This window comes from Electrophorus electricus, chromosome 16 (genome assembly GCF_041902795.1).
Source record: "Electrophorus electricus isolate QZ-2024a chromosome 16, ASM4190279v1, whole genome shotgun sequence".
Classification (NCBI taxonomy): Eukaryota; Metazoa; Chordata; class Actinopteri; order Gymnotiformes; family Gymnotidae; genus Electrophorus; species Electrophorus electricus.
The window spans coordinates 6,782,369-6,808,544 of record NC_137512.1 but is presented as its reverse complement, the minus strand read 5'-3'; the positions used below and the strand labels follow the sequence as shown (position 1 = coordinate 6,808,544).

Sequence of the window (26,176 nt, the reverse complement as noted above, 5' to 3'; positions counted from 1 at the left end):
AGAGTCTGTCAGACTGCATCCAGTAAGAGATCTTTATGGTGCCTACAAGCTTCCTTCACACAAATTAAGAACGCCTGACTTCAACGGCGCAGGAATGAATGGAGCTGCGCTCCCCTCACAACCGTGTGCGCTTACATAAGTTTTGAAGCAAACCCTTAAACGTGGATTATCAAAAGGCAAATGTTAATCTACAAATCAAATGATAAAGCCTGAAAGTCCTTTTTTCTTTTAACCTTGAGCTCTGCTTTAACGTTAGTGGCCTCCTCTTTTTATTGTGCTCTTTTCAATCATCACTTAAGGTTGATGAAGTTTTTGGACAGACTTTTGAAAAATATAATCAAGCTAATAATATCAGAGTAAAAGGGACTCAATTGATTGTACAATGTATTTTTAACCAAATATGAGAACACATTTCATTTGACATTAAAGTATGGTGTAATGGCAGTGCATTCAACTATTTTTAAGGCTAACAAACTGACACTAACTAGCTACCAAAAATCCTGACAGATTGGGCATTCATGCCCCGTGCTCTGATCATGCCTTACTTCTGAACTGAAATAGTTTTTGTTAATTTTGGGTTTTATGTATTTGCCAGGATTGCAAATCAGTTGTTTAATGAGATTCCACAGAAAAGACAGAAGGCAAAAATCAACCATAGTTTTCAAGACAATGATTGACTAAGCAAAAAAACATTATGACCCTTTTAAAAAGAACAAATACTCCAACTAATCAGTGGGCAGTTCTGCTTGTTTAGTCTGGTCACAAGAGGTAGACATTGTATTAGTTAGGCAAAGTCATGCTATTCTCTAAACGCTTTTGGCTTTAAGGGCACTTTGTCTTTATTTAGCTATTAACCACATATTATTTTTAATAACTTGTCAAATTCTTTCTGCATCAAATTCTTTTAGCAAAACTAACAATAATGTTATCTATGATGATCTTGTGCTGAAAAGAGCTGTATTCATTTTTCTTTTTCTGGAACATAATATACCATTATACCGCTGTTGCTGAATATAGCATTTAAAAAAGCCACTTTGCTTGAAGTTTTATCATGTTTAATTTTTCTATCTTTACATATATAAAACGTTCCAGCAGAGATATATTAGATGTTACACGGAACAAATTTGCCGTTCTGCAATTGAATAGCTAAAAGTGAAAAACAAAAAATTGGCTGCTTCTCTTTGTTAAAACGTTCTCTCTAAAAGGATGGCATGAATTCTTGATAAGACTACTCACCCTCTGTTAACCCATACGGGTCGTTCACCAGCATCCTAGCGTGTGAGACTAAGAGAGAAAAACGTCCTTACCAGGCATTAAGAGCAAGGCCGGCAACGCGTCGGTCCTGACAAGCATTCATGCAGCCAGGCAGCCAGCTGCGCTTCCTCCTCCTCCTCCCAGTCCAGGCGGACTCGTCGGCTTTCGGGGTTAGCGTGGCAGGCTGCCGCCCGTTTCTGGGGGGTAGAAGAGGGGAGAAAGTGAGAGGCGACTCCCTGCTCCAGAGCCCGGGCCCTGCGGTTTGAGCTATTTTCAGATGCAGACATGCACGTCTACAAGCTGGAAAGTTACTCTGCACCTTGAGCGGGGAGGCAGGGGGCAGGGGGAGATGTGGGTGGGGGTGATAACATATACAGTGCACAGAAGCTGTGAGGACGACAAACATCCAAGCTCTGCTGGGACTGGGGGGGGGGGGCGCAGTAGCACACCCCCTGCTGCGCATGAACAGAACACACTAATGCAAAGCGGCGCGGCATTCACAGTCATGACGTCTGATGACATGAAGAGCGACAGATGCCCTGCTGCCAAGGATGTGTTTTCCTTTTCCTGCAAACATTCTTTCTTGGACTTCCTTGCAAATACAGGCACAAGCACACGCGTACACTAATATCTAAGACATGGCGAAAGATAGACTCAAGGACCCAGATCGTGATGCAAGCGCCGTTTGTGCCGTCGAGTTTGGCGCTTCATTCGGAGGAAGCAGGACAGTGATGCTGCAACAATTCTAAATGAACTTGTAGCTAAAGGGCCGTGCAAAGCCCTAATCCCCACAGGTGGCCCAACAGTCAGCAGGAGTTTCGCTCTAGAGAGCAGTGTGGATCTGACAGCACATTTTCACATTTTCATTCTCTCTGTAACAGTTACATTATCTCTGAATGTTGCCCGAAAAAAACTGAACACATTTGCCTAGCTATCAAGAAAAAAATAAAGAAAGAAATCAAACATACCTCCTAGACATATGCTCTAACTATATGTGTCTAAAGCCATAACAATCCACGACAAAATGCACAGAGCCCGCAAATTCCCATCACGCTTTCTCATGTTAACGCTCTGATCACATGTTGTGATGTTACTTTGATTTATGACAAGGAACGACAGTAGACAGCTATGCACACATGAGCTTGGGCACCTGGTAAACCTGACCTGGCTGGTGCAGCCTCACTGGACATGAGAGAGACCATCATGCAGGAGGTGTCAGCATAAACCTGAGCCAAAGAAAGCAAACCCTTTAATCTGATATCCATATTGTGCAACTTGCGCTTTTTTCCAAAAATGGTGATACCCATTTTCAGTTCTATTATATATATATATATTATAGGAACCAGGTCCGGACCCCTACCATGGGTAATACTGGCAAGGACAAACTCCATCCCAAGAACATGGCATGGGGAACCAGATTCATTCTTCACTGGGCAGCACTGCATAGCAGCGAAGACTCTTATATTACCAGTATAATGAAGTCATAGAGGACTGTGTTGTCAAGCACAAGTTTATGGTGCATCAGCAGTCCTCCAAGGCTTGGGTACAACATAAGGTTACTGCGTGTTCAAAACTCTGAAATGTGACAGATCCAACAATGCTCTTCGTCATTTCTCACTCATGAACTAAATGACCTTTGGTCAGGTTCATATATTACCCAAATATCTCCTGCTTCTAATGCTCCTGAGCTGAACTCCAGTTGATCACACTGTCTTCTCCTACACTTAATGCTGGCTCTGAGAAATCACTGGGATGACACTTTCAAGCATTAAACATGTATCCTGCAAAATCACCGGTATTTATATGCAAAATTATATAACCAATGGAAAGTAAACTGATGAGACATGTAGTGACTACAAATTTTTCAGAGACACAAAAAAAATTGTAAAAACACCTTTGCTGTTTAACAGGTATTTTAATCAGACAAGGACATTTTTGAGCAAGGTTAGCCAGATGGCAGTCACTGGCAGACAATGATCACTGGGTTTTCAAAACATTGGTTTCTTTTTATCAGTTTTTAAAAGGTTGTAACAGTTTTTAAAGAACAAATAGAAAAGCAAAACTGTCCGAGTTCCCACTCGTCTAGATTCTTCCTGAACTCAACACCCGTTGATGCTTTTTGTTTCCAGACTCCGTAGCTATATGAAGCAGCTCTGCAGCCAAACCAGTGCTGTTCACACTAACGCAGAGTTTGATGGCTGTCAGCACAACTCACACTTGACATCATACGCATCTCATCCATATGTTCAGTGACGCGGAGGACATGTCTTGCATGCCTCCTCTGACCTTGCAGTAGTTGGATGGCATACTCAGTCTGTAACACATTAATGACAGTTGCTCAGCAACCTCTGGTGAGGGTGAATTTTAACTGCCGGCAGGGGACATTTAATCATTACACACATTCTGTCTTGAACAAACGTTCACGTTTATGTCTTATCAGGCTGTTGTTGGTTTCGGATATTTACATGTGTGTTATCATCTGACAACCGCGTATGCATATGAAGCACATGACGCTTCAGCTTATGCACACACACACAAACTCATTCATATATATATATATATATATATATATATATATATATATATAATTTATTTATTTATTTTTTTCCCTGGGGAGCAGGAAAATCTGCATCAGAAAATCTCTTAAGGCTTTATATGAGTAATTGTACCTACCTTTGCCAGGCCGTATGATGGAATAAAAAGAACCTGATGCAGCTACAACAGTCATACAATGTCCTTAGCAAGATGCACATGTGCCTTTGTCTCTTTGGTGTCTTTGGAAAAACGACTGTTCAGTGTCTTTTGTTGTGTTCTTTACAAACGTACTCCACTCATCAGCAGCTAACCAGTGTAACCATCAGAAGCACCTTTGTGCTTGTCAGTATTCCATCTCCAGCATGTTTTCCTTAGGAAACCATGCATCAATAACCCCCTCCTCCCCCGTGGTTGTCATGGAGATGGATAACCGAGCGCATGGTCGGTCACGTGGCCGGGGTGGTTCCTTAGACTACACCCTGGCGGTGAACATTTGATGGTTTTAGCAGGGTATATGTGTGTGTTTTATAAATCTTGGATAGCTATATAGTTATGTTTATAAATTTGGAAAGGTAAGAAAATGATCTATTACTTCTAATATACTTTCTTCAAGTTAAGCTTGCGCAGTTTTGTTTAAAATATGTCAAACTTAAAGAGGGTTAGTACTTGGTCCTCAGTCCTCTTCCAGACTGGACAATCATTGGCTGATTCATTGTTATGGAAGAAAAACTGAACTTTACATGGAGCACCTTTCCATTTTCCAAGACAGCGCACTGTAATTAAATTGATGTCACATCAGAGCTGTTTTATATTGTGTTAAATATATAAGGACATAAATAAATAACTACATAAGGACAGTGCCAGTCAAGGTTAAGATAAGATTATTATAGGATTAAGATCATAATCTAAATTAAGAAAGAATAAAAACTGTTTTAGGTTTGAATTTCCAATTATGTTTCCATATAAAGTTCCTAAGATCACTGTTCATTTCTGTTGGGCTGCATAAGGTAAGTGCCTCAATGTAAGCAACATATTAATACACACGACAGTGTACTTCACCAAGAGGCACTTTTGCTATTTCCTTGTGTCTCCCAGGGTTGTTGAACCTGACAGACATTTAGTCACACATCTAAATTTAACCAGACTGGCAACTGCTGCTCTGTCCCATACCAGCCATGGGCATACTGCACTTTAAAAATGCTAGACAGATTCTGATAACGTAACTATGTGGTACACAGTAAGCTGTACGAGAAATACACTCCTCCTGCATCAGCCGAGCCGGGAGCTGGGTCACCGGCTCGGCCATCTTCGGCCACCAGAGGGAGGTGCAAGGCATGCTTCATGGTAATTAGGAGCAATTAGCAACACCTGTTGGCTTGACTACTTAAGAGCAGCCCACACGCGCTTGTGTGCATGTTCTTTGAGCAGGGTTCTGACCAAAGACAGGCTGGTATATCAGGCACTGCTCCTGACTGCTGTTTCTTGGGTCTCCTTTGAGCTTCTCTCCGGCCTCAAGTTCCCTCTACCCTTCAGCTGAATTCTCCCATCCATCCCTTGGGGATCCCTCTGGCTTTCCCTTGTCATTTCCTGCCTTTCTTTTGCCTTCCGCCTTGTTGGTTGGGATATTTTTCTGCAATTTTAGTTTTCCTTTTGTTTTCCCTGTTTGAGCACGTCAGGCAACTTCACTGACAGCCTTAGTTGCATGCAGGCTTGGTAACTGAGAGTGGTGGTTCAATCCCTCTCTTGGCAGGGGGGGGGGGGGGCGGGGTTGGTGTTTACCTCATTGGGTAGGTAATAATTTCCCAGACTATTACAGAGGCCCAGCTAGTGTTAGCTCCCTGTTGGGCCTGGTGGTGTTTCTTTTCTTTGACATTTCAAGCTCACTAGCTGCTCTCTACTCGGGTTTTCAGACCTGCTGGTGGTTTTCACTGGTGTTAGTATCCAGCTGGGAGTGAGTAAACCCTGTTCCACTTTTGCATTTAATGTATATTGTAGCCACACCTAGTATGCAAATCCACTGGACTTGCACAGTTGATGTATACAAAAATAGTTTTATCAATTTAAACTTGTAATGTAATTAAACCAGACATCACTAAATTGAAGAAAATATGCAATATTAGTATAATAAGGTAGACTTTAGAACTCCTCACTGTAACTCACTAGAGCTTTAAGTGAGCAGTGTTGCATCAGTCAAGTGTTTTGACTAAGGCAGTCATCGTAGGATTCTAATACCTTTAAAACAGAATCACCAAAGTCTCATACAAAACTTGTATTCTTATTTCTCCACTTTTAACTGTCTTGCTGATTATTTCTCAGAAGCGGAACATGTTTACTTGGTGGACAAACTCTAGATCAAGCTTCATTCAGCTCTTTGAGGATCGCAAGCATTCCTTTGTGTTAATCGTGTTCACAAGGAAATATCTGGTTTCTTTGTATGGGGCTTAAGAGCACAAGCACCTAGTAGAGACAGAGCCACTTGGAAGCCTCATTTGCTTAGGAACTGTGAGTGAGAGATGTTGGTCAGCGTTTGCAATAGGGCCATTTACACAAAGTTTACACATTGCCTAGTAATTGAGCGTTGTACACAACTCTAAAGTACTGTTTGTGTGTGGCTCTTCCTATTATGTGGTATGGCAATAAATGTCAACACGGCCTTCTTATGGTAGAGGTTCTGGAGCTGGACGGAGAACATTAGCTGCACTAACATACCATCATTTATGGTGGCCTACATTGCTGCTGTGAAATTGAGAACAAGGGTAATCATGTGTCGGAGAGCTTTGTGTCCAAAAATATCATTTAAAGAGCCCTAAGGCCAGACACAAATGGGTAAGACTAGGGGGATTTGATCAAGAATGTTTGACATTGCCACCTACTGACGAATAGGAAGTAACAACCTGTTAACTCTTAAATTAGAAGTGGTGTAATTAATCTACACTTTCTATACCACAGCCATGTTTGGGTAAAAGCCTTTTTTTTTTTTTTTTTTATAGGGCTGCACTGTTCTGCTACCTTTTTTTTTAAAGCATGAGCAAAGTTTGAATATGATCTCATGGCTACTGTGTTGATCTACATGGTCCCTATTGAATGGCTCACATTAAAGTTCAATTGTAACAGTCCTTCCTATAGTCAGCCCACACCAGCTTATCAACTGACTCGTCCAACTGGATTCCTGCGATTGTCCCGTGGCCTGCAGTGAGAAAGGATGCCTGATCAGAGGTGTAGGAAACCACTCCACCCCCTGCCCATACCCAACGGAGCCCTGTCGCTCCTGATTGTCAGGGGACCCCCCACAGGGATAGGTTTACATGTGGACAGGGAGCGCTCTGTCCACCTAACAGTAGCTTCCATGCTATTGCCTCTTTTCTTGTCTTGCTCACACACCCACCTGGGGTGAAACCAGAATCTGCTGGAGGACAATAAGCCAGGGGCTGCCCTGGGGCCGCAGGCTGGGAAAAGCAGGCAGTACCTTCCCGTACACCTCTACACAATGCCCACAAAGGTGCATCAAGTCCCCGAGTTCACAAGAAATCTCCCGTAACTTTACCCAAGGAGGCTACTGAGCTGCAGGTACACCATGTGTACACTGTGTATATGTTTCACAGTTTCTGATATAATAAAAAAATAATAATTTGTTGTTTGTTGTGCTGAGGAGACGTGCTTTGATGGAAATTTCTGTTGCAGTGTCTTTTTACAGCATTGACATAGAAATATCCAACATTTCTAATACATAGATATCCATGTAGTACCTCCTGACTGCAGCGTAAGTAATATTTAATAAGATATTACTAAATGATATAAAACAAACAAATGACTAAAATTAACAGTTGGTTTCGTATCATGTGGTGAGGAAGTGATCTCTCTAGAGACTAAACTGATTAGGAAAATGATCCAGAAAATGTGATAAATTCTGCTTCTGCTGTTTTGTATGGGTTTACCTACCAAAATAACAGATTAGAAATATATTTTGTCTTTTAGATGCATAGCAGTTGAATCCAATCCAAATTTATCAAAAAATGATTTGCTTGTGAAGTAAGGTTAGTTATTTAGCTAAGGATCCATTCTTCTTTTGAAACAGTGATTCGGGCGCATTGGAGCAGTAGACGTGTACTTTGCAGCAGGAAGGGTTTTTTGCAGAGGTCAAAGGGCACCATGCGCCTTTGTGTTTTGCAAAGACCTCCTAGCAGGGAAGGGGTAAATAAGGTCACTGGATTGTTTGTGAATCTGATTAGTGATTTGTTGCTGTAATATAAAAAAGTTTTTGTTCTCCTTGTGTGAACATTTCTTTGGAGTATCACTCAAAGAACCCCCTGGGGCAAAATTCAGCCTGGGAGCTGACAGGAATAAATAGTTGTAGCCTTGTGTTTTATAAATAACGCTGTTTTGTAAGTTCTTCTTAACAGTGATGTGCTGCTTTAAACTCCACACACACATGAAGGTGCTCCCTGGATAGCCTGAATACCTAACTAGTCTTACTTTTATGGAGCTGGAACAGATGATCAATTAATGCTAATGCAGAACATAAAAATCTAAAAAAAAAAAAATCTGCATGAGAGACATGAGTTAATTATTGATAGTGAAGAAAAGGTAATTTTCGAGTGTTGCTCACATTTAAAAGATCTATTAACACATTCCTCTGTATTCATTTATTTTTTGGATTAATTTGGAATTTATTTGTATTTTCTCCATATGACTGTCTGCTTGATATTGTCCATGAACAATATGCATAGGAGACCAAAGGAATTGTTCACTGACATAAAGTGTTTGAGTGTATGTCAGCAATGTTAGAGCACTTGTTCAGTGTTAAAAAAAAGTGTCAAGATGTTTCTATGTGGTATAATTTAATGACCCTGATAAAAACCATGTCACACAACCCATGCTAATGACTTGTTATGAATACATGACCTATATAAGCTGGCACATAAAAGAATAATTATTTCATTTTCATTTATAATGACCTTGCAACTTACGTATTAATATTCAGACCATAAGGACTTTCTTTATTAAATGACAGAAGTAACTTTTAATTAGTCCAAATTATATATTTGAGACACGCTATTTTAAAAGCAGCATTACTGTGGCACATTCCTGTTTATGTGCCACATTACCGTAGCACATTCCAACATAAAATAAGTAAGATGAATTTCGAAAGGTTTTTCTGTTGGACCGTTGCAAAGCACAGGCTTAAAAAACACAATGCTTCAGTGCAAATTGCACTTACCTTCACAGGAGGCCATTCTGTCTCTGCATGGCTGTAACATCACTATTAGCTGCAAGGGATGAAAAATTCGATGTCACTGATAAATCCGTAGCCCTCTGCTTGCCTCCTCTGTGTGGGGGCTCACCCCCCCCCCCCCCCCCCCCGCCCTCCCGAGCACATATGTCAGCCACCTCCGTTCTTTTTAGCTTCTATTCCTCTCCCTGTGTACCAGCTATCCAATCCGGGCTGGCTGTTTCTCATCTCCGTATCACCCCGCTTCAGGAATGTGCCTCCCTTTGTGTTTAACCTTCAGCTGCACATGCAGCTCCCTTGAGAGGCCGGAGACCCGATTACCTACCAGCGACCGTGCAGTAGATGCTTCAGGATGCAGGCGCAGGAGCCGCACAGCGGCACAGGCATGAGGTGGAGCAGCTGCTGGCTCCGCGGAGCATCCTAAACCGGCACGCGCGCTCTGTTCGGCATCGCACTGGCACGCATGCCTTCCAGCGACGAAACTAGCGTGCTCTTTGTGTCTCACGTTTTCCGGTTACCAGAAGCAAGCCTTGGATTAGCATGGTGAAGGACCAATCAGAGCTCAGAGCCCTTGGAAGAGGCTGGGTGAACGGCATTCAATCGGAGCAGGAATGAGGGAACATATCAGGAGAGGTTATTAGCAGCAGAGCGGTTCGTTGGCTCAGAGCAGGAGTAATCTGTTTAACTAGGCGTACACTTCCAACACTGTCATAATTAGTGGTCAACTATGGTGAAGAGCTCGTTTCTGTGAAATATATTTCCTTAGGTATCAAGCATCAATGCCAAAAAAGTGCACGTGATGAATTTGGCCTGAACAGCAAGAGCCTAAATTAGATGTGTTCTAAACAAAAAATGCAGAATATAGTCATCATCTAAATACCTTCACTTCAACATACAGTTCTGAAAGTGAACGCAGACCCTCTCAGGTCAGGTGGACCACACGTCTCAGCTCGTCTCAACAGCCTTAACAAAGACATAAAGGTGTGGTGGGCGGCACCCGTTGAGGGGTGGGACGGCGCCAGGCCGGGGGGGGGGGTTGAGTTATGGCCCTATCACGTTCAACATGACCTTTCAGTGCCTCTCGTCACAGGCTCTCCCAAGGCGAAGTCAGCTACCTCATCTCTCCACCTCCCGGGATTCACAGCCGCTGACCCCATGACCCTGACCGCACAGTATCCTCTTGCTCTATTTATACACAATTTCATAAATAAGGTTGCTGTCAAGTCACGTCAAACACACGCTCTCCCCATGCTACCCCTAACAGGACATGTCTCTCGTTTAGGATGACACAATGATCTTCTCATAAATAATTCAACAACATAAGAGAGTGTTATTAAAATAGAATTGCAACTCAATTTACACTTGGTAAAAAAAAAAAAAGCATGACATTCTTTTAGCAGCTGGCCTGAAAGATAGTCACATTTTTCAAGGATTTATGAATGCACTGCATCATTAGACAATGCAAAACCTGTGGGACCTACACCCTGTTACAAAAATGCAAACTTTCATTGTGTTTCTAAAGTTTTCCGACAAGCCAAATGTCATGATTCAAATTCTAAAACAGGGGTAAGGTTCTTTTAAAAAAACAGACATACAAAAAAATCACTCTTGCCATATTAGTAAGAGATATTTTACCGTGCCCCGAGGACTGTGTAGAAGTGCACTGTTTGTGAGCAGCACTAAGAAACTGCATTCATAAATCTATTTAAACAGAAACCAAACTAATGGAGTTTTTCTCTGTGCTACCTCAGGCGATGCTTTTAGCCATGATCAAAGCCCCTGTGCTTGAGTTTGCGATATAGCATTGCAGTGTCAAATTCAATTACCAGCCTATTCCAAGATTCCTGAACAAATATGCTAATGTGTTTCCCTGTGCATTATGACTTATTTGCCAAGTAACTTGAACCAGGTAAACAAATGAAACAAATGTTGGCCTTTTTCTTTTCTTTTTTTATGTGACCTCGTGCCTCAAATAAAAATGCACTGCCTTTTTGGGTAGAAGTGGCATGCCAGCTGTGGTAGTGAGTCAGCATGTTGCAGTGTTTAAGATGCAAACACCAGCAGTGTTAGCAGTGTTGACATTCATGTTCAAAATTCTGCACTAAAATTCCTCCCTCCCAGTCTCTTACTCTGTGTGATTTTCTTGTTATAAGATCCCTATAACAATAATGCAAACTCACAAGCAAGTTATGAATAGCTTATACTTTATGCCTCTATTGCAATATTTATCTAGTACCAAATAGCTTTATGATTTCTATCAGGAGAAATGTTTTCCCAAACATGCAAACTGTAGCTACCTAATTGGGTTACTCAGACTCAGTGATGGTGAGAAAGCAGGAACAATGGAGTATGTGTGAAGGACCTCAGCTATCTTGACTATTGAGAATAAAGTTTACCTAAGCTTTATGCAACATAAGGATGACCACTTTTACATCAGAATGATAGAAAGTTTCACAAAATAAATTAATAATTTTAAAATTAATTGTATTGTCAACCTCGGCACGTTTCCGCACAATGCTTTCTTGTTATTAGTATTAAACAATTCAGTAAAATAGGTAGGGGGCAGTGAAGCGTAATATATTTGCTATGCAATACCGCGACCTGGTGGCCATTGAGACGTCTTACAAATGAATGGTTTAAATGTCCTAGGAAATTACAAATTATGAATTTTTTAAATTTAGTGAAAATGAAAATAAGACATACTTTATGCCATCAGTCATATGATTTTTAAACAAAAACATTCACATGCTAAATAAATAAACAGCTAAGCTAATTACGCACCTGATAATGATCATAGATTTATTTGTGAAAAGTGGTCCCATTGTTAAGAAATTACTTGGAATACATTTATTATGTATGAAATGGCTAACCTATCTATCCATGTACTAATCCGAGTACAAACGATGATTAAAATCGAAGAGTACAACACGACAAACAAGCTAATTCCTCAATCTCTCATGTAACTAAGATGGCTAGTAGACTATCCTGCCAAACGAGAAATGCTAGCCAGCCTATATACCTTTGAAACCATCTTCTGAAAGTCCACCGTTATTAAATAGAGATCCTAACTGCTACTTATAGGACGCAGAAAACGCTTTGCTTCTAGGGGACCTGGTGGGCTCTGACGCGCTGAGGATGGATTATTTTACGCGTCGTTTCAGAGTCAGCTGGCATTCATGGTCGCTGCTGTTTACATGTGTGGGAGGTAGTCTCCTTGCAAATGCAGCTGACTGTGTGGAACAGGGTGCCTCTGACGCCTCGAAGTGTCATGGAGGTTACGGAGCAAACTTGGAAAACTTGGGAAAACTTGGAAAAGTGCCCGATGGAGCCCGAGCGAACTGTTCCGTGGAGGAGATTGCACCCGCTAGCGCACGGCACTCGAGTCTCCATCCGGGATAAATACGACATCCTAAAGTAAGAATAGTTTGTAAATGCTAAAAATAATATTCAGGAGGTTAGAAGATTGGTAGGTTTGTTGATAAACTTTGTGACACGAAGAACAAGCGTAATGGATCTGTCTTAAAGTGTTTTTTACGTTTTCGAGTGCGTTAACCTACTTAACCTAGACGTCCTAACGCTAGTTAGGTCAGCTATACCTAGTTTTTGAAGTTATCATTAACGTTATTTACCATTTTAACAGGTTTTACCGTTATTGTATTTCTAACGTAGCAAGAGAATAGTGAGAAACTAATGTTTTCTATACCCAAGGAATCTATTTGGACACTAGACCAACTTCGAAACTGAAATGTGTGACATAGCAAACAAGTTTTAATTATCTTAACTAACTTAATTTTCTTCTTCAGTAGCACACCTTGGGATTACTATTAATGCATGGTTTATGTCAGGGTGTTGTCTTTCCTTGGGCATATCTAATTGCCCGATCCACGCTAGTATTCAGTTACGCCTTGGATCCCAACTAATCTTCCCACCTCGCATAATGAGGTGGCCCGTTTACTATTTTTGTACTATAGTGAGGATGTGGATTAAGCATTTGTAGACAGACATACAATAGTTGGGGGAAACCGTTTAATATATGACAATTTGGAAAAGAACACAATGAAATCAGTTTGAATTGTACAGCATTACATTTCAAATAATATCAGTCTTAGCACAGTTTTGAAGCATACTGATGATATTTCAGTATGTTATAACATCTTATTAGAAGGCTATAACACTCACCACACTCTTTTAAAACAACTACCTTGCAAATGCACCTAGAGTTACGGACCACTTTGGTAAGTACCCTAATTTCATAGGCTATGTTTTATCAGACAGTCCGTTGGCTCTTGGCACCCACTGCCCCATTCATGGTGGTCAGATTTTATTTAGATAGTGCGTCAATTTAAACACAGACATTGCATTGTAGTGGGTGTTGCACTTGAGAGTATTGTGCAAAGCAGTTGAGAGTAATCTGCTCCCCAAATTATACATAAAAAAATATTTCTATTAAAGTTGGTAGTGAGTGTATAGTTGAGTTTATTGGTATGAATATTTCTGTGACTAGCACAAATGTTAAACTCATAGTTCCACCATTAACAGGCCGTTCCCAGTACATATCATAAATATGTCAAGTCACAATATGAAACGTGATTATTTTTTGTAAAGCATCTAAATCACAATGAACTACAATCTTTGATCGTTTCCCATTTTAATGACCTGCTCAGACCGAGCCAAGCCTGAGCCAGAAAAGACCCAGATGCACGCATTGTTCAAATCCAGATAATTCAGCTGGTCCCATTCGCCGCTATTCAGCCCGCTTCAAAGCCCCGTCTGCAACATGCCAGTTACAAGGTATCCGCTCCGCGAAATCACGGTCCCTTTGTAGTGGTCGAGAAGATGAGTCCGTGTCAGTCGGACAGGCCTTTCTGTTGTCGCGTGGCTTATGCATGTTTCACGAGGGCCTGCCGCGTGGGCCACGCCGTTCGCTCCTCGAGCGAAATGTGAGAACTTCCACATGCGACGGCGGCGAACCGCGAAAAGCCCTCGTTGTGCTGCTAATTAGTTTTTCCTTTCTGTCTTCATCGCTTGCGGTGCTGCTTTCAGCGGCCTGGGCCCCTTTGCCTCTCAGTTCTAATTAGGCCTCTCCATTTTTGCATGGGTTCCAGTCATTTTCTTTGTTTATTTAGGGAGCATGGTGTTTATACGCTCAGACGGATTACGCTTGTGAAATAGGATCGCCAGCAGTGAAATGTTGCCATCTGTTGAGCTATATATATATATATATATATATATATATATATATATATATATATATATATATATATATATATATATATATATATATATATATATTTATATATATTTGGTATCTTTGTTTTTTTGAACCATTGGTGTTCCATATGTAAGTGGACAAATTTTGATTTCTAACTAATTAAATATTTCTCATAACATTGGAGGACATATGTTTGTGTTTCTGTTTAAACAGAGTCCACGAAGGCCTGTGTATGTGGGTTTTGTGTGTTGCCTGTTAAAAGGCTTCACTTCCTCTAGGGCATATCATGGTGCCTCTGTTGCTGGGAGGCCGTGTCAGCTGTGGTTGCAAATAGAAAGAACGATTAAGAGAGGAAAGAGCAGAAACGCTCCCAAGACACGCTGGGGTCCTCCCATTACTCATCTGAGACACAGGAGAAGGAGCCACGGGCGTGTGCCACTCTACTGATGGAGTGAAACGAGCAGGGAAGCTCTGGGGAAGTGTGGGGGGGGGGGGGGGGTCAAGGTGAGCAGACTATATTCTGTACCAAACCTAGCAATCTTAACCCTGGGGTTTGCACTGAACTTAATGGGTAAACGAGTTCTCACCTGGAACTCGGTTGTATAGGTGGACAGGCGAGACCTGCTAGTTACATGAGTCCTCCAGCCTGGATTGTATACCAGAGTGCTGCAGCATGCTGTACCCATGCATGGGCACGGGACAGGTGCCCACCCTGGTCAATCATGCCAGCTGCAACAGGGTCAGACTGCACCAGCACAGGGTTCCCTGGTAGGGATGCAGGACTCATTGTCATTGGGTAAGTTATTAATACATTTATGGCAATTCAGTGCCTGGCAGGACAGACCAGTGGGCTCAATTAAAAAAGATGGTTTTTGATCATTTTCTCTACACTCCAAACACATGTAATTTTATCATGCTGTAGTGTTTGTGTATCTCAGTATGGTATTAATATTTAATATTTAATAACCTAATAATAAGTTTAATAATCTTGACCATTCTTTTACTTGTTCTACTTTTTGATAGCATAAAACTAATGTTTCTATACTTTATTGAATATTGAAAGTCAGATCATGTAAAACATCAGCGTGTGAAACAACTGATGCGCCCTCCTTTTTTGGAAGCCAGAAATCATCGTAGTGACACTTGAGCGTGGCTGTATATTGTACCTTGGTCTTGTACTGTCTAAAATATTCATGCAGTAATTATGAGCTGGAATGAGGGCAGTTTCAGATAAAGAGTGAAAGCTTGGAGCAGCACACTGAATGTGGTTGTAGTTTTAAACACATTTATTTCCCTTCCAAAGCCTTTATTTTCTACAGCTGTTTTAAACATTGTCTCATTCTGTCAAGTAAGTTCAAAAGCTACCTGATGTAAGGGGGAGTCTTATTATACTCTGAACTGACAAGGAGCAATTGCCAACTTTCTGTCTAGATGCAACAGTAATTAAAGTTCAGGAAGTGTATGTTTTGATTTTCTTGATTTTCTGTTCAAGGAAGAAGTTTCTCAAAGATCCTGACAAACACCTTTGTTCAGTCCCTGTCCAACTCAGCAGAAGTGTTAACAGAGGCCTATCAAGTAACCAAAGGTAATTGGTCCGTGTCTGCATAGCACCCACGTTCTCTCGCATTACAGCGCAAATCCATATCAGGTTTCATGCTCTACATGAGACCTTTGCGGGCCCACACCAGCATCGGGACCGGTTAGCGAGTAACCCATGCTGAGCTGTGCACTAACTGCGATGCATCGGGTCGTGTTGTGTTGACAGTGTCCAGCCTTGTCCTCAGGCCTCGGACGGTGCCATTAGCCCAGTGAGCCACCCCGCCTCCTGTTCCGGTAGCGTCGATGGTGCCATGGGTTTCTCCACCGAGCACAGCTCTGTTTACTCCTGGAGATACGATGTAAGGGCCATCATGCCATATTTTTTTCACTGTATTTTTCACTGATTATTTTTAATTCAAACACTCAGCTAACAATTCTGTGTTCCAGGAATATTCCTTTTAGGTTAGGATTATTGTTTTTATTTGTTTGTTTGTTTTTGATCTCTTGATACATCTATATAGCGCCTGTGTCATTCCCAAGGTCGCTTCACAGAAATATCGGGGGGGGGTTGGGGGGGGGAGTAGAATAGCGTTGAGTAAAAAGGAAAGTCTTTAATTGAGATTTGAAAGATGTAAAGATGAAAGCAAAGTATGATGAAAAGTGAGCAGATGAGCTTTTTTTTTTTTTTTTTTTTAAATTCTGATTCATCCAGAATTTGAAATCAAAGATACATGCTGTCACCATATGTACCAGGGAGGTGCTACTAGAAGTATTATTGGTAATGATCGTGGAATTGACACATACATTAATTGAACGTCACCTACATAACAATGAAGGCTGAGTCCATGGCTATAGATCATTTGTTCAATGGGTGATATATAAGTAAAAAAGGTGGGGGGCAAGAACTGATCCTTGGGGCACACCTTGAGAAACACAAACAAGGTACAGGCGAAGGTGATCAGTAAACGGAATCGTGAACGAGATAGGCAGTGTGTGTGTGTGTCTGTGAGTGAATCAGTGGGTGTGTCCCTCTGGATGGGTGCCTGGCACACCATGATGCCCCCCTTTTAGAATCCTGTCCACCTCCGGGAACACAACGCGGAGAAGGCTAGGACGGGTACGCACGGTGGAAGGAGGCGATTGGGTCAGAATCCGAGATTTGCGATGCAGGCACCCAGCTCCGCTCTTCTGGACCATAGCCCTCCCAATCCACTAAGCAATGCTGCCCTTTCCTCGCAGTGTCGAGGAAACACAGTACTCGGTACATGGCACCCTCTGTCCTGCTCCAGCAGTGGCGGCAGTGCTCCAGCAGCGGTGACATCATTGTTCAGGGGTACGGTGATCACCCTGACCAGGGTGGAGATGTGGAAGGGCAACGATGCACGGCAAGCCCACCCTGGAGGTGATGATATTGATCCGTATAATGATGGCATATGGTCCGGCATACTTGCGGGTGAACTTGCCCGTGGCTCCCACTCAGCTGTCCTTTGTAGCCACTCACTCAGTCCCAAGGTTGGTATGCAGAGGTCTCAACTCTTCTTCGGTCTGCCTACCTCGTAAACATGGCAATGGCAGATTGCAACTATAAAGTCTGCCGGGTCTCCTCCCAGACATGTTCACTCCTCTGACATCCAACCTGGACAGCAGGTTGGTCAGACTTCAGGGGATTCTAGGGGTAGAGTGGTGGTTGGTAGCATAGAAGATACTCTAAAGGGGTGTGCCTCGATCCCGCATGGCGTAGAAAGTGTCTCCTGTTGAGAAAGGCTCCAGTATCGGGGTTCTCCTGGCAGTACAGCCTTAGGAACTTCCCCAGCTCTTGAGTTACCCTTTGTACCTGTCTATTGGCTTGAGCATGGTATCCTGATGTGAAGCTTACCGTGATGTTGAGCTTTCTGAATAGTTCACGCCATGCTCTGGAGGTGAACTGGATTCCCCGGTCTGACACAATGCACAAGGCAGCCAGAACTGTCGAAACATGGGGCGTAAAAGAGGTCAGTGGTTTCCAGGGCTGTCAGCAGCACTGATAGGGGGATGATGTGCACCATTTTTGAGACGTGATCCACCACCACCAGAAAGACCATGTTCCCCTCAGAGGCCAGCTGGTCTGTAACAAAGTCCTCAGCCAGGTGACACCACTGATGGTGTGGTGTAAGCAGGGGTAGCAGTTTACCAGCAGGTAGAGTACGTTGCCTTTTGCGTGGTGCACTCCTACGCACACGAGGAGACATGCTGGATGATGTTTTTGGGCATCACCGGCCAGCAGTAGCAAGACGTTATTAGCTGAGCCATCCGAGCGGATCCAGAGTGACCTGAACCGAGGGCGGAATTTGAGGAACCAAGATGAGCGCTGTTCTGCACCTCAGAGGGACATAAAATCTGCCAGGTGGACAGCGTGGGTGTGGGTTAGCTGCAGCGATGTCAAGGTCTACGTCCCAGCAGATGGAGCCCATGCTGGAGGGAGGACTGGCTCTTGGATGGCGGGACGTGCCATGGGACGATGTTGCGAGAGCATGGATCTTGAGGCGTGCAGCAAGGCCAAGAGGTTGCTTGCTCTCTCGCGCTCATCAGCCCTGCTGTGGACTCTGGCCAGCTGCATGGGCTTCACAGGAAATGCAGCCTTGCGCGCTGGAGATGTGTATGACCTCAGGGGAGAGCAGCTCAGGGACAGAGCATGACGTTTGTCCTTCAGGAGGCAGTCAAACACGATTGGCAGGTGCAAAACTTTGTTCAGCATCGCCACCTTCTTCTCAGAGATGTGTTACAGCCTGTAGTTCAGGAATGCTAGTCGTGGACCAATGTGCCTGTGGGCTATAAATAGGGAGACACAAAAACAATGTGAAGGTGGTCAGTAAACTGGGGATTGTTAATGAGGGAATGAGGTAGGCTCTGTGTGTGTGTGTGTGTGTGTGTGTGTGTGTGTGTGTGTGTGTGTGTGTGTGTGTGTGTGTGTGTGTGTGTGTGTGTGTGCGTCTCTGGCTGGGTACCTGGCGTACCGTGACAGGAGAATGTTTAGCCATAACAATCACGGAACCTTTTGCCATCTTCAAATGTAGACCGAAGAACCACCTCTTCAAGAAGCACTTAAATGATCTCTAATCATTGCAAGGCCTTTAAATAATCACCACTTTTTAAAAACTGTGTTTGTGTGTTTTCCCTTTGACATATCTTAGTTTAATGGGATCCTTAGACTTGGCTCTAGTATACTATCATAAGCATTCCTTCCATGGAGACAGCTGAGCACTATTGTAAGTCACTCTGAACAAGAGCTCCTGCGGTCTGGAAAAATTCATCTTTGGAATGTTACAAGTATTGTTACACCCATTGCTGTGACCTATTGATGTGACCTGCCGACCTTCGTCTACGCCACGAGTGCTTGTGAAGCACAGCGCAGGAGGTGTGTACTCGACAGCACCCCCTGGTGGTGTTGCACTATGCCGTGACATCTGTTTGCGTGCAGGAGTTTGACCAGGTGAACGTTCAGCGAGTGTGGCAGCTCTTCAGCGCGCTGGACGACCTGCTGTACGAAGGCAAAGCGAGCAATACCAGCGAGGCCCTGCAGAAAGAGTGTGAGGAGTGGAACGCCCGCTCCCCTCACCTCAGGTACACGCGGGACAGACCTACATACGTGGCAGACCCTCATGCATCCGCAGAGGCCGTCTTCTTTATATTTTTCCCCGTGTCTTTGCTTTAGTTCAGAAAACGTTCCTTGCGGCCTTTGGTTTGCTTTGTTATTGTTGTTGCTATAATTATTGGTATTAGAATTGTTGGTGTTATTGCTGCTCATGCACGTTTGCTTGCGCCACAGGATTTTAGGGACGCGTCTGGGGCCAGTGAGTCAGGAGGGGTTGCAGTACATTCACCGGCGAGCCGGCAGTGTCGGGGCTGCCCTTCAGGCACCGTGCGCAGCCCGGAGTGGCCGGCAAGGCGGGTAAGCTCGCGTACCCTCCTGCCAGGCCTCTTGACTGAAAGCGCACAACACTTATCCCCTGCCTGTCTGCCATCACAGCACAGAGTTTATCTCAGGGTTCATGCCCTGTGGTGGTTCGCATTTAGTGATCAGGCTTTTTCCATATTCACTTTTCTCAACTTTTATCCATTTATGTTTATATGATTTGAGCTAGTTCATAGTTTAAATAATTTAGTTGCAACCTATTTCATGTTTCTTCAGTAGCTCACCAGTAGGAGCAGGATGAAGGCCACATACAGCTTGTGTACTGGGCATGAAAGCATGTTTGCCATGCTTAGACAACTGATATAACAGAAGAGCTTTCAGATGTCAGACTGGCACATTGCATGGAGTGTTGCTGTGCTCCCTTTACACTGAGAGCACCTATATTATAACCTTAATCCCAGCTGTGGTACATCAGACTGTACTGCTGACCAGCTGCCTAGCTGATCCTTTTAAGTTTCTTGAATTCATCATCTTAACGTTCCATATCAGGTTAATGTTTCTTATGAAATCTAAACTTTTTGAAGATTTGCTTCTTTTTACAGTCAGTCTTTCATGTCCAGTGGTTTGACTGTTGATGCCTGAATTCATGCTATGCATTGGTTTCAGGGCTTGCTCTCCTCTCATTCATCAGGCTGCATTCGTCCACTGTCAGGATGTGAATCGCAATTGTTTTTATTCCATGTCAATCCACGGTCTTGCCGTCGAGCGCGAGACTCCTACGTATGATTGAGAGTGTGCTACGTGGCGTAAAAGCATGTCACAGCATGAGAAATGCCTGCATTTCTTCATCTGGTCTGTCTGAGGCAAGACTCACCACCCTCTCACTATCTCCGCTGCAGGCTGCATGTGGATGGCCATGGACTTGCCCTGGGACCATGGCCTAATCCGTCTCTCAGCTCCAGGCTACCCCTCCCTCAGCTCTCGCTGTCTGGTGTCCAGTCCGAGGAGGTCTATGTGGCGGATGGAAGGATAGAGGAGTTCCTGGCTTATGATGGGAAAGAGACGTAGGTCACACGGGTTTGTTGCGCTATCAGTCTGCTGTTTTTCTAATTTCATCTCGTTCAGCTTCTCCTTTTGTACCGCACACCGTGCAGTAACGTGTTACCATTGCATTGGCTGATGTTTGCTTTATTTCACAGTAAAATTCGGCTCTCGATCAGCTATTTTCAGTAGATATTAAAGCATCCAACGGAACTGTTTGTGACCGCTCTCTAGTTCACATTTATGCCATTGATGGGTCCTGTTAATCACACCCCTCATGGGCTGTGGCTCCGTTCGCTGGGCCATATGCGTCTGCGCCGTGATGCTGACAGTCTCTCAATTCGGCCCCCCCCCCCCACCCTGTCGCAGAGAGAGCAAGCGCGTAGACAAGCGGGCACCCTCCGCCAGGGCCTGGCGTCCTGGGGTGCCCCCCGTGTCCCCTGGCGCCTGTCTCCGTGACGATGTGGCCAGCGTGCTATTCAATGACGTTTGGTGGGAGGTGGTGGGTCTGCTCCAGAAGATCCTGCACAAGCACTGGGAGGAGCAGTGCTCAGGTGGGTCTACGCGCCCTGCCCGCCTCAGCACTAATATGCAGGCACACGAGGCCAACTGTGTTGCTGCATGCTGTCTGTACTCTCTTAATCTGTGCGTGCTGTATAAACCTCCTCCACCTTGCCATGTCCCTGCTGTTAACGTTTCGCTAACGTTAAGACTCGCTAATATGCCAGCGCTCCCAGCACCGACAGAGTTTTCCCCTGACCTCACACAGATGGAGTCACAAGGAGGAAGATTCCGCAGAGCTCCAGCCAAACGTTGTGCGAGCCCTTATCTCCCCTCCCATCAAGGGGGGGTGCTCACGTCTCCCCGAGCAGTGGTCCCAGTAGCAGGAGCAGGTTATTATGGGCCAACAGTAATTCACAGGTAACAACCTACAACTAAAAAAACAGAGTGCTACAGTTACAGAATGCTGCGTCCTACTGCTGGAAATGAACTCTACCTTTCTTTCTGTCTCTCTCTCTCTCTCTCTCTCTCTCATTGCATGTTTGATTAGGACTCGAGCATCTTCAAGATGAATTTAAATGGCGTTATGACAATCCGTGCAAAGCCACTGCAGCAGAGACCGCAGGGACAGGGTGAAAGGTCAGCGTAAGTCCTCTGGATTCAGCAAAGCTCTGTCTGATCTCTGCAAAGCCATCAAATCTTTGCAGCCCTTAATACTACACAGGCAACTGTTGCTCATTAATAACATGCAATCCAGAACAAGGGTCCCACACCCTGTCCGCCAACACTGAGCTCTGGGTTGTCTTGCCCATAATTGATGGTGAAAGTGTTAACTTGTGTCTTGTTTATCCAAAGGGACTGTGATGATTTCTATTGAGGAAATATAGGAAGGTGATACATATGGGATTTTTATCTTCTGCTGAGGAAAGTTCCAGTTTGCTGAAGCAGGCCACCTGCTTTGTGTCGACTCTGGTGTAGGTGCAACTCGGACGATGGGAACGGCGCGATGCTCTGCTTGCAGGCCCTGGGGCCGAGGGGCCGGAGCGCAGCCTCACCCAGACGCGGGGTCTCCAGGCTCAGGACCCAGTCGCGACTGCACCTCCCCTGCCGAAGAGGAACCAGACTGTAAGCCATATGCCCAGATGCCTGCTATTGTCCCACAAAACCACAGAGCGAGATGAATGATTAATGGCTCTGCCGGGTGTGCAGAGATCCATGGCACTCCTTTTCCTTGTGTCTATCTGGGAGACCCGAGCAATGGCCGTTTGTGTGTCTGTTGCAGTCTAGCAAATTTTGTACATGATGCAAGTCAGAATAGAATAATCAGCAGAAGGTTTTGAAATGGAGACATATCCAGGGTCCCGTTATCCCGAGGAAAAGGCCATCTGAGTGACGACGCCCTTGAAAAGCAGCCTGTTAAATTGTTCCCGAAGGCGCCACCACACCCCAATTAACTAAAATTTCAAACCAGATCTGATCACAGCGCTAGCGGGCACACGAGACATAAATAAACATGCAGTTTCTAACTGCTGTGTGTGTGTGTGGGTGGGTGGGTGCGTGCATGCACCTGTCTGTCTGCTGCAGATCCACCGTAGCTGAGGACCTGCTGGCCCTGTCCGTGGGTGCTGTCCCTAACCACAGACTTCCTCTCCCCCACGCTGACCCTGTCGAGCGGGACGGCAACACCGTCCGTCCCAGACGCACGCAGGTAACGCAACAGTCCGCACGGCTGCCCCCTGGTGTCACTGTCTGTCTGTCCACCCTTCTGTCCATCCTTCCTTTAACCTAGTCCTCTATTTGCCTGTTCTGTATTTCAGTATTTATCACCTCTCAGTTGCATCTCATTTATCAAGCTCTTATTTAGTGGCTGGGGAGTCATTCTGTAACGTATTCTACCTCATACCTTTTACGCTTTTTGTCTTAATCTGACATTGAGAGGGGTGGGATGAGATTTACAGGCTGTCTTGCATCTGATGTTTAACAGCTCAAAGGGAGGGTGGCGAGAGTGGGCGGGGCCATGCGGCCAGGGTCCAGCCTCCCACCCCTGCGAGAGCCCACTCCGCTGCTGTCCTGGCCTAAAACCACACTCACGTTCAGAGTAAGACTCACGCCTCACTGCTTAGAAGACACCGAACTTCTTGTGCAACAGGAAGAGAACATGATACAATTCAATTGTTTAACTACAGTTTTGTTTGCATTGGAAAACAAGGTCCAATTAGGCTTGTTTCCCCGGCATGCAGAGACATGTAGCTGTTGCCAAGATGCAGATATGAACTGGCAGTATTAGTATATTGACATTGTACAATTGTAGGGTTGCTTTTTAATTAGGAGAGGAAATTATTATGGCAGTTCTCAATGTCTGTTGTCTGTTTTAAGTCTGTTGTTCCTCTAACCAGTTCTCCTGCTTCCATAGTAACCGTGCCTTACGCAGAGCCAGTTGTAACTCATGTCGTCCTCCATTCTGCAGTCTGAGATGCTCATGAAAAGTTCTTTCATGCCCATGGACTTCTTCTGTATCATGAAGTCTGGGAGGGGTCTTCTCCTCGGAACAGGTGACAAAGGTGAACTTGGCCTGTGTTTGTGTCCTCGCCGTTTTAACAAAATAAGATGTAATTTAGTTATGAGATCTAGTTTCTGCTAAATAATGTGAAATTAGAATAGTGTTCTGGTAGTGTCATTTACTATCAAGTCTAAACTGCCAGGTGCAACTCCCACGTAGACGTAAGGCGTAACAAATATGTCTTTTGCATTTTCTTATTAGTCTAGAAACTACTTTTATACTCTGTGCCACATGATTCTGAATAGATCTGCTTTTTATGTGGTTTATTCTGATTGCTTTTGTGTCCCAGGTCATAGCACACCCATGGGTGTGACAGGCTTCAGCATGGGCATCACCTGTTCCACATCCAGTGGCTTTTCTGAATGTGCCACAACCCCAAGGAGACGCATAAACCTCCTCTCTTCCACTGACGGGGAGGCAGGGAACATCCCTGTGTCCGGAGCTATAGGTAAACTTCAGAGCAAAACTCTGCATAAGGCACGGTTACTATTATTTACCCACTGGTAACGCATATAGTGCAGTCAGTGAGTAATTTCCCGGTTTGTGTTGTTTGGGCTCTGCACTGCAGCACATTGGATTTCAAATAAAACAATGACTATGAATTTAATGTGTACTGTCAGCTTCAATGAAAACATTCTAGTCGGTGTGGTGTAGTAGTTGGTGTAGTTAGAATCAGGTGGGATTCAAACAATCCTTTATATCGATAGCACTCAAGTTTTAGGGAACTAAACACAGTGGTCAGATATTACCTGGCCAGTTGCACCACTGGCATGACGGACCTAACTAAAGGTCCCCAGTTGATTATAAGTGTTCTGTTAGGGCCTGACAGACTTTTCCTACATCAGCACAGAAGAAGGCCCTGCCTGTAAAGAAGAGCATCGTAAAGTCGAGAGGCCAGAGAGTCAAAACATTACATGTTTGGCACCTTGACGAGACAGTAATGCCCTATAATAATGCACCATAAATAGGACAGTGGATCAGAATGACCTTAGGGTGTACCACACGATACTAATCACTAATAACCCTCAGAGGCAGAAAGAAAGATGACGTTACAGTTTTCTAAAAGGTACATAAAAAGCTTGTAGAGTTCTTGGGTAGTGTTATGGACAGATGTGAAGAAAGAGACTAGTGTAGAGAAACAAGGAACTGCTCGTGACCTACAAAGCATGATAGAATGGGCACATGAGAAGTGTGCCATGCCTAATCTAATGTGACGTGATGCTCTGGTAGAAGACCCAAAGAACTGCATTATGATTTCCATATGATCGCCACAGAGAAATTCATACAATACATGTATTATATTACATATAGTATTTTTGCCATTATTTTGGGGGTGAATGCAATGTTTTGGGGTGAATGCATTCTTTTGCCAGTGTATTTGAGAATACAGTATAAGGACAGAAGCAACAGATAAGGTCTGGATTTCACAATTCTCAGGTGCTCGGAGGTCACTGACTCGCTTTCCATTGCATGGGCGGAAGAGGTGTCATGTGGTAATGCCATAGCACGGTTCACGTGGACTAACGGTGCAGAGAGCAGAGCTCGGCCTCAGCGAGGTTTGCAGTAATGTGGATGGACAAAGCTATTTCCATTCTTTTTGCTTTTTCTGGTTACTTACAGCGTGCCGCTTTGCCACTTATGAAGTGTGTTGCGCTCACCTGCTGTTTGCATGTAAATGACCTATACAGAAAGCTATCAGCAGTTATGTAACCTTGCTGAAAAGGGTTATTTTCTGTTTTGGATTGCATGCTTGTACTGAATGTCAAATAACTGTGTATGTGAAATGTAAACTGTATTTATGTAAACAATAAACAGAATTGTTTATTGCATGTTGGTGAATAAGAACCTAAGTGACAGTGTTATTTCTGTTGCTGTCATCACGAGTTTCATAACAAACATTGCAATGAAATTTTATGTGGTGAACAAAATGTGGGAATAAAACTGCAAAATATGAAAAGCTTTGATATATCTTTCCACTTCTTTAAAAAGTTTTTTTGGTGTTTGCTCATCTAGCAATGACTTATCTTATGTCACATGTCACGTGAAATGTGAAGTCAAGCAGAAGACACTCTGGGATAATAATTTGTTTTAATTATGGTAAGGCTTTTTTGCAACCCATGTTCTAATTCGATTATTCACAAACTAGTTCGACTATCACCTTGCACTTCACAGGGGATTAGATAACACTGTATCCAAGGTCTGTTGTGGAAGTCTGTCTGTGTGTGTGTGTGTGTGTGTGTGTGTGTGTGTGTGTGTGTGTGTGTGTGTGTGTGTGTGTGTGTGTGTGTGTGTGTGTGTGTGTGTGTGTGTGTGTGTCAGTGATTACACTCCTGCATTGGCATTCTGCTAACTATAACAACTGCAAAATGGCCTTGGCAAAGCAGTGAGATCAGGAAAAAGACCTCAGAATGA

General features: G+C 43.9%; 2 protein-coding genes across 22 annotated transcripts in view; one reads left to right on the top strand and one right to left on the bottom strand.

The window, feature by feature from the left end:
• sorbs2b (sorbin and SH3 domain containing 2b) overlaps nucleotides 1–9,537 on the bottom strand; it is a 40,337-nt gene extending 30,800 nt beyond the window's left edge. For 3 of the 15 annotated variants that reach the window (XM_081698483.1, XM_081698490.1, XM_081698496.1), the window contains exon 1: nucleotides 1,308–1,554. In XM_081698483.1, the coding sequence (XP_081554609.1) occupies nucleotides 1,308–1,353 (46 nt within the window). In that variant the 5' untranslated portion in view covers nucleotides 1,354–1,554. Of the gene's footprint in view, nucleotides 1–1,236; nucleotides 1,555–9,007; nucleotides 9,057–9,344 lie in introns of those variants that run through there. The other 12 variants (XM_081698488.1, XM_081698489.1, XM_081698497.1 and 9 more) reach the window with 10 other exon arrangements.
• A 2,486-nt stretch (nucleotides 9,538–12,023) lies between these two features.
• On the top strand, nucleotides 12,024–26,175 carry fam149a (family with sequence similarity 149 member A). 7 transcript variants are annotated; one of them, XM_081699207.1, is made up of 15 exons: nucleotides 12,048–12,433; nucleotides 15,724–15,816; nucleotides 15,997–16,129; nucleotides 19,228–19,370; nucleotides 19,576–19,698; nucleotides 20,562–20,726; nucleotides 21,073–21,257; nucleotides 21,473–21,624; nucleotides 21,755–21,849; nucleotides 22,183–22,329; nucleotides 22,789–22,912; nucleotides 23,189–23,302; nucleotides 23,672–23,765; nucleotides 24,054–24,212; nucleotides 25,202–26,175. In XM_081699207.1, the coding sequence occupies exons 1-15, from the start codon at nucleotides 12,240–12,242 to the stop codon at nucleotides 25,267–25,269; spliced, it is 1,989 nt and encodes a 662-aa protein (XP_081555333.1). In that variant the 5' UTR covers nucleotides 12,048–12,239; the 3' UTR covers nucleotides 25,270–26,175. The 7 variants fall into 7 exon arrangements, 6 of the variants coding, with proteins under 6 accessions (XP_081555335.1, XP_081555333.1, XP_035387816.1 ...); XM_035531923.2 differs by having other exon boundaries at nucleotides 12,050–12,433; nucleotides 21,755–21,843; XM_081699212.1 differs by having other exon boundaries at nucleotides 12,052–12,433; nucleotides 15,728–15,816.
• The last annotated feature ends 1 nt before the right edge of the window (nucleotide 26,176 follows it).